Here is an 8414-nt window from a genome sequence, read left to right as displayed (position 1 = left end):
TAAAGCAGTATATACATATTAAGTTTAGATTAATAAAGTTAAATAACTTGAAGCTATTGTTTCACTTGATAGATTGCTTATAATTGAAACACGAAATTGAAGTGATAAAACACATTGTCTTACACTATTGCACTTGAGTGCCAAATAATCATTTATGCTGATTGTTCTTGATAAGCAATTATTGTTGTATTGCAATGCTGTTTATGTGAATATTGGATGTTAATTTTACGCACTAAACAAACACCGCGCACTCGCACTGTCCATCTCTGCTCACTTCTGTTCCTCGCGACGAACCCTCTTCGCTTGGCGAGGACACTTCTTCCCCCTTCTCCCTTTCTTAACGGTTGTCTTTGGGGTGAAAGTTGGAAACTGGTACTATTTACAAAAAATGCATTACAATGCCATCCATCTTTGGGCCAAGAAAACACACTATTTTGGAAGGGAAATAAGAAAAATACTAACATACTCCCCCCTCTTGGTCGGATAGCGACCAACAAACAATGAGACACTTTCACACATAATTGTCACTGATGGGAAGAAACTGGGGAAGGTAATGGAACCAGTTTATTCACTGCACGTTTGTAGATGCCGTTTGCAGTTCGTACAGTAACAACTCTCACTAGCGAGTCTTTACCCAGATGCACTTCTAAGCGCCATGACAAAGGAGGAATGGTTGCTTCCTTCAACAACACGATAGTACCTGGAATTATATTGTTCTTTTTGAAATACCACTTGTTTCTCTGCTGGAGCCCGTTCAGGTATTCCTTCGACCACCGCTTCCAAATCACTTGTAAATATTTTTGCATTTGCTGCCAACGGTCTAGTCTGTTGTTAGGGAGGTCAGTTATGTCTAGCTCAGGGATAGAGGTGAGAGGTTGGCCTATTAGGAAATGACTAGGGGTTAAAATATCTGTATCGTTAGGGTCGTCGTTCATTTTTGTTATAGGACGAGAGTTGAGACACGTCTCAATTTGCGCTAAGAGCGTACAAAGTTCTTCAAAGGACAATGTCGCGCCCTTTGCAGTTCTGACGAGATGATGTTTCATACATTTCACACCTGCCTCCCACAATCCCCCGAAGTGCGGAGATTGCGCCGGGATGAAATGCCATTGTATTCCTTCCGAAGATGTGAACTCCTCCACCCCTTTACGAAATGTATCTTCTCGTAACATCTTGTAGTTCTTTAAGCGCATTATTTGCACCTACAAATGTTTTGCCATTATCGCTGTAGATATTATTGCATTTGCTTCTTCTTGCTATGAATCTTCTCATGGCTGCAAGGAAAGATTTGGTTGTGAGGTCACTGACCGCTTCCAAATGTATGGCTCTTGTAGTCATACAAACAAATACTGCTATATAACATTTTTTGAGCTATTTGCTTCTGAAAGTTGATTTGATGTTTATTGGCCCTGCATAATCGACGGCACAATTTAAAAACGCTGGTGCCGGCCGTACTCTATGAAATGGCAATTGTCCCATTTGTTGAGTTAGGGGTAACGCCTTGAGACGAACACATGTCACACAATGATGAATAATTTTCTTTGCTAATTGACGACACTTAGGTATCCAGTATCGTTGACGCACAGAGAATACTAATAATTGTAACCCAGCGTGAAGATGCCTTTTATGCTCATTTTCCAAAATCAGTGTTGCCAGATGCGAATTTGAAGGAATAATGGCTGGATGCTTTCCTTCATAGGGAAGGTTACTGTTTTCTAACCTTCCACCCACTCGTAGCACTTGGTTCTCATCCAGTAGAGGGCACAAATTTTTGAGAGGGCTACGTACTGAGATTTGACGACCTGCACTGATATCCTTGATTTCTTGTTTATACTCCCTTTGTTGCACTAATCTGATACACAGCTGTAGCGAATTGTTTAGTTCACTCGTTGATAGACTGCCTGTCTTTCGCTTGTTTCCTCTTCTTGCGTTGTGAATGAAACGGCGACAATAAGCTATCACTCGCACTAGCTTCGATAGTCCGGAAAACTTGCTGATGACGTCATCCTGAGGCTCTTGTGTAGTCAAAGCTACGACTGTTTTTTCTCTTGCTTCGGGAACGTCTTGAATGCTGGATTTCTTTCTTGAAGAAGGCCATGAGTCCTTGGGCTGTGACAACCATGGAGGCCCCTCCCACCAGATCTTTCGGTCCTGAATGGAAGCAGGTTCGACACCACGAGAGATCATATCCGCAGGGTTGTCTGCTGATCTGCAGTGTTGCCAGTCGCTGATTTGAGTCATGTCCTGTATTTGGGCAACTCTGTTCGCAACAAATGGTTTCCATCTTGTGGGCGGTGACGATAACCAAGCAAGCACAATTTGGGAATCAGACCACAAATAAATGTTGTCTATCTTGAACTGTAGAACAGGTAGAATTTTGTGAAGTAAAGTTGCGAGTACCAATGCTGCACACAACTCTAGACGGGCTAATGTGATTTTCTTTAGTGGTGCTACTCGTGATTTCGCACACAGCAATTGTGTTTTTGTTTGACCATTTTAATTCGTTGATCGTACGTAGATACATGCTCCATAAGCTGCTTCGCTGCTGTCCGCAAACCCACATAGTTCAATACTGACTGGTTCTCCTTCCACTAAAACGAAACGATCTACTTGAATATCTTTAATGAATGCTAATTGCTGCTGTAAGTGTTGCCATCTTGTCTGAAGTTCCTGAGGTAGTTTGTCACCCCATGTGATTGGTTCTAACCACAATCTTTGCAGAGAACACTTGTATGTGATTACTACTGGGCTTATCAAACCTAGTGGATCAAATATGGTCGCTACTACAGACGCTACCTGGCGCTTGGTGATGCTACTTGAATTTTCAACGATGTCTGATGGCCGATGTTTAATGAAAAATTTGTCCTTGCCTGGATGCCAGGATAGGCCTAAGGTGTTGACGCCCTCCACATCTTGAAAGTGAACGGGAAATTCAATTTCTCGATTTTCTGGCGGAATGGCTTTCAACAAAGCTGCACTATTTGAACACCATTTTTGTAAGTTGAATCCTCCCCCTTGAAGCAAAGAAATGAGTTCTGCTTGTAGCCTTAAGGCCTTCTCTGTGCTGCTCGCACCGCTTGCGAGATCGTCCATGAAAAAATCTTCTTTTAATATTTTCGATGCCTGAAGGAATAGATGTGATTTCTCTTCAGCCAGCTGTTGCAAGCAATTTGTGGCTAAGAATGATGATGAAGCCATGCCATAGGTTACGGTCTCAAGCTCGAATGTTCGAATTGTTTCTTCAGGTGATCTTCTCCATAGAATACGTTGCAATGATGTGTCATCGGGATGTACTCTAATGGCGCGGTACATTTTCTCTACGTCAGCCGTAAACACTATAGGGTGGGCACGAAATCGCAATATGATGGAGAGCAGATCTTGCTGCAACGTAGGACCCACCATGAGAATATCACTTAGTGACTTGCCACTTGTAGATTTAGCGGATGCATCGAACACTACACGGACCTTCGTTGTGGTACTGCTGGGTTTCAACACGGCGTGATGTGGTAGGTAAAAGGCTGCTCTTTTGTTTTCTTCTCTTAACTGCGATTCTTGAATTTCTTTCATGTGTCCCAATTGCTCATATTCCTCAAGAAAATTTACATATGACGTTTGTAGCTCTGGTTGACGCTTCAGTTTCCGCTCCAGTTGTTGTATCTAACTGTTGCTTGTTGAAATGAGTCATCAAGTACATATCTGTCTTCACGCAATGGCAAACGAACCACAAATTTGCCTGTCTCGTCTCGCACAAATTTTTTCTGGAAATGCGTTTCACATGCTGACTCTTCGGCGGTCCGAGGGTTGGTGAACACTTCTTCCAGCTCCCAAAAACGACGTAGTTGATCGTGAAGATTGTCTTCGGTTCTGGTGAAGAATGACGTCACTGGACTGTTTCTGTGGCATTTTGATGGGATGCTTCCTGCGATGACCCAACCCAGCTGTGTGTCTTGTAGTACCGGAAGCTCTTCTCCCAGCAACTTCCGTTCGGCCTTGAGTGTCCTGAAGAATACTTCAGCACCCAACAACAAGTCGATTTTCCCTGGAAGGTTGAAAGTGGGATCCGCCAGTGCTATATTCTTCGGGATTTTCCAATTTTTGTAGTCCACTTTTTCCGCCGGTAAATTTCCAGTGATGCGTGGCAACACTGAACAACTGATGTTTGCCTGATATGACGTCACCATTGACTGTAGTGCGATGTCAACACAAAACCGTGCTTCTGACACAGCATCGTTTATGCCTTGGATGGGCATGTGTCTTCTGTGCTTCTTGAGATGCAGACGTTGGACCAATGTCTCCGAAATGAAGTGGCTCTGGGATGCGCTGTCCAGGAGGCCCCGACATGTAATCCACTGTCCATTGCTGTCCTTAACCTTGACCATGGCCGTGGAGAGTAACACCTGTGACGTATGCAACCCTTTAAGTGTACAATATGAACCCTGGACATTATCTTGTTCCTCTTAAGTTCCATTGAGCGTGTTGCTGCTTCTGTTATTCTCTGTCTTTCTTCCCTCTGAAGACGATAATCCACTTGATTGTTTATTATAATGCAAAAATGTATTATGCTTCTTGCCGCATTTTTTTGCACGAAGTTGATTTGCATTCGCTTGCTCGATGATTTTCCCGCAGACAGTTAATACAGAGATTATTCTTACGAACACACTCATTCTTTTGTTTGTCACTCGCTTTAATAAATGATTGGCATGCAAATATAGGATGAGCTTCCTTGCAAAACTGGCATGCACGAGAAACTGTGGACACATACGCCTTCGTATGATTACCCTTAACACCCTTTGTTTGCGATTGATGTATTCTTGCCCCCTTTACTTCACTTGTGTTCGCATTCATTGTTTCCAACCCTTGGCATCTTTTCTCCAAAAAGGACAGGAATTCGTCAAGCGTGGGAAATGGTGTTTCAGTTTTGCGTAGCTCCCATGCTTTTCTACTGCTACTGTCTGATCGTGACACAAAATCTTGGATAAGAATTATATCTAATAGCTGACCATCTGTTTTGAGCGCTTGTAATGCGTTCATGTTGCTTGCCGCGGTGTTTACAAATTCCCTGATTTCTGCTGCGTTTTCTTTTTGCACCCGACGAATGTTAAGGATCTCTTGAATATACGATGCAGCTATTAGCGGTTTATTTGAGTACCTGTCTGACAGTAATTTCCATGCTACAGTGTAATTTGCTTCTGTGATGGGCAGATTTTGTACCAATTTTAGCGCTTCCCCTTTCAAAGATGATCTCAAATACTGCAGTTTTTGAATACTGCGGCAATGTCTTTATTATTGTGTATGAGTGATCTGAATGTGTCTTCATAGGGAAGCCACTGTTTGTAATCCCCGTCAAAGTGAGGAATCTGAATCGCGGGCAACTTGATTTGTGTGTGTGTATTAGCTCTTGATGCGTCATGATCTGAAGACTGATTTCTGTGTTCTTGTTTCGACAGAAGCGTTTGTAATTGTGCCTTTACACCGAAATACAAGTTTTCGATTTCTACCCCTGTGTTGTCTGTGTCATCCTCTGCTCGATTTCAATGGCATCTTGTATTTCTTGCAGTTTTAACCACACCCTGTCCAGATGCTCCACCCGTGCTTTAATGTCTTCCACATTTTGTTGGGCTTCATCAAATTAATTTATAAATGTCTGTATGCGCGAAATTTTCCCTTTGTACGCAGCGCGTTGGCGTAACAGGCGTTGTGTCTCAATCATTTCTAAATTTGGTTTAAACAAGCAAGGAAATAAAGGATGAGCCAGATAAATACTTACTGACCTTTGGTTGCAAAGCTGCTGTCTGGATACGGCTCTGCTGCTGCAATCCTGGACCTCTTCTCTCTGTCTGGATGTGATGTGGCACCACTGCACTGACACTGACGTGCGGGAAATGCTCTACCCGACGCTCACGTACGCCGCCATGTTGCTATTTATTACTGTCACTGAATTTATTTGTTCACACTAAACTGTCCACACACTAACTAGTTTTCTTCACTCGCGTATCCGGCCCTGGTAGGACCAATGTTTGTTATGTTTGGTATGTGTGATTGATGCGCAATAGTTGGAGGACCACTGTTAAATTATAACAGAACTGTATTTTCATAGGAGGTTCATCCACGGATACGCGAGTTGAATAATGATCGCATTCGCATTCAATAGTAGTTTAATTTATCACATATATAGGTTGAATAAAGATATAAGTCAGTTAAAGCAGTATATACATATTAAGTTTAGATTAATAAAGTTAAATAACTTGAAGCTATTGTTTCACTTGATAGATTGCTTATAATTGAAACACGAAATTGAAGTGATAAAACACATTGTCTTGCACTATTGCACTTGAGTGCCAAATAATCATTTATGCTGATTGTTCTTGATAAGCAATTATTGTTGTATTGCAATGCTGTTTATGTGAATATTGGATGTTAATTTTACGCACTAAACAAACACCGCGCACTCGCACTCTCCATCTCTGCTCACTTCTGTTCCTCGCGACGAACCCTCTTCGCTTGGCGAGGACACTTCTTCCCCCTTCTCCCTTTCTTAACGGTTGTCTTTGGGGTGAAAGTTGGAAACTGGTACTATTTACAAAAAATGCATTACAATGCCATCCATCTTTGGACCAAGAAAACACACTATTTTGGAAGGGAAATAAGAAAAATACTAACAGCCCCCCTGAGACCCTGATTCGAAATTTGAGAAAAGGGCTTCGTCTTGATCTGTGGCCTAGGCCAAGGTACCCATGACCAAAATTCGGTAACTCTCGGTTCACTCGTCTGGTCCCCAGGCCGCAGACAGACAGACAGACAAACACAAACAAACTCTTTATTTTATTTATATTAGAAGATGATCGGAAATGACCGATACTAGGGTCAAATGCATAGCTTTTCGAGTAGCTGAGATGAATAGTGACACTTCCGATGCCACTTACATCCAAATTCAGCCCACAACAGTAATATTTAATTTTATTTATATAGATTATATATTATTTTTCTGATTTTCCGTTAACGTATTAGTAATTTTTCCTACTTTAACCCAGCGAAGCGAGTAATTGACAATAGTATTGAAATATAATTGAAAATTAATTCTAGTATGAAACCTTAGTCTTTGTATGATCCACTAAGCTGCAAACGCGGTAAGCAAGTATATTTAAAAAAAAAGAAAAAAAAAGCTTTTTACAAACTGTAAATTACTTATGGAGGTCCCAGGCAAGAGAAGGGGATTCAGATACTAAATAGACTTTTAAAAAGCCTGGATTACTGAAATATATACTTAATATATCTACAAATTTATGTCTGACCTTTAAACATTATGTCTTGTTATACACTAATAAACAATTATACACTAATCTCTTTTTAGTTCATTTACCATAGATAAATTTGACGGTTTCCCGTGGTATATATATATATATATATATATATATATATATATATATATATATATATATATATATATGCAAAAGAAGGTTGGTATTAATGAACCTCAAATTCTTCAAATACAGCCAGTCAGTTATAGCAGTGAATAATATTCATGTAAAGCAGCACACAACATGATCATATGACTAGGTCAAGAAAGATGTATGTGTAAATTTCGGAGATGTGAAGCACGCTATTATATGCGAGCACATATTTCAAATTCACATCATACTCTCCCTGTTCGTTGGATTGCCATGAATATCAAACGAGAATATTATTATGCTAAAGTACAAGCTCAACTTCATTCCCCGTGACAGAGGAGTATTCCCTTAATAATTCCGAGTGCGTGTAACATCTATATTTGTTGCAAGAATAGAACCATTTACATTTCTATCGTAACAATACCATATTATTAACTCCCGTGCAGCTTTATGAATCAATGAAACTCAGAGAGGCAATTATAAACTGATTAATGATATGCTGAAGCGAGAAAAGTGCTTGAGGATGATAACATGTAAAGGAACTTATGTGTGTGATGCTTTCAATTTACGTGTAGAACATGCGTCAGAGTTCCTACGTGGGTCGAAATACTCCTATATGTTAGTATTTCGAGTATGTGCGTCCAGTAAGGATTCTGTGTGTCAGTGTTAGCTGTGTGTGTGTCATTGTTGAAGGAAATCAAAAATGAAATGAAATTTTATAGTTTTACGTGCCACGTTTATGCTGGTTAGGCTAAAGGAGACGGTGAAGATCAGAAATGAATGAAATGGTGGAATGAAGAAAGTGGGAGGAAACGGGAGAACCCCGAGAAAACCCACGAACACGGTGTTTGTCCACCACAAAGTTCACTTGGCGGGAGCATGAAGGAAATCAAACAATAAAACATAAATATTGTATATTTATAAACAAGTTAATACATAAGTAAATAATCTATTTCAGTAAATTAAAAAAACTATGAACTGCGTTAGATTGGCAAAGAACAATACACTCTTTTGTTTGTTTTTTGT

The 8414-nt window shown here is 40.5% G+C and overlaps 4 protein-coding genes across 4 annotated transcripts; all 4 read right to left on the bottom strand.

Annotated features, from left to right (window-relative positions):
- Positions 1-524: 524 nt before the first annotated feature.
- LOC145672575 (uncharacterized) lies at positions 525-1193 on the bottom strand. Its single transcript, XM_081741734.1, has one exon. The coding sequence runs from the start codon at positions 1191-1193 to the stop codon at positions 525-527; it is 669 nt and encodes a 222-aa protein (XP_081597860.1).
- Positions 1194-1371: 178 nt separating this feature from the next.
- Positions 1372-2241, bottom strand: LOC145672574 (uncharacterized). Its single transcript, XM_081741733.1, has one exon. It carries the CDS (start codon positions 2239-2241, stop codon positions 1372-1374), a length of 870 nt encoding a protein of 289 aa, XP_081597859.1.
- A 255-nt stretch (positions 2242-2496) lies between these two features.
- Positions 2497-3567, bottom strand: LOC145672573 (uncharacterized). Its single transcript, XM_081741732.1, has one exon. It carries the CDS (start codon positions 3565-3567, stop codon positions 2497-2499), a length of 1071 nt encoding a protein of 356 aa, XP_081597858.1.
- A 65-nt stretch (positions 3568-3632) lies between these two features.
- Positions 3633-4379, bottom strand: LOC145672572 (uncharacterized). The gene has a single exon (XM_081741730.1). The coding sequence runs from the start codon at positions 4377-4379 to the stop codon at positions 3633-3635; it is 747 nt and encodes a 248-aa protein (XP_081597856.1).
- Positions 4380-8414: the final 4035 nt, after the last annotated feature.

Source organism: Thermobia domestica, chromosome 16, assembly GCF_964235325.1.
Source record: "Thermobia domestica chromosome 16, izTheDome1.hap1.1, whole genome shotgun sequence".
In the NCBI taxonomy this organism is placed as follows: Eukaryota; Metazoa; Arthropoda; class Insecta; order Zygentoma; family Lepismatidae; genus Thermobia; species Thermobia domestica.
This window is presented reverse-complemented; position numbering and strand designations above follow the sequence as displayed.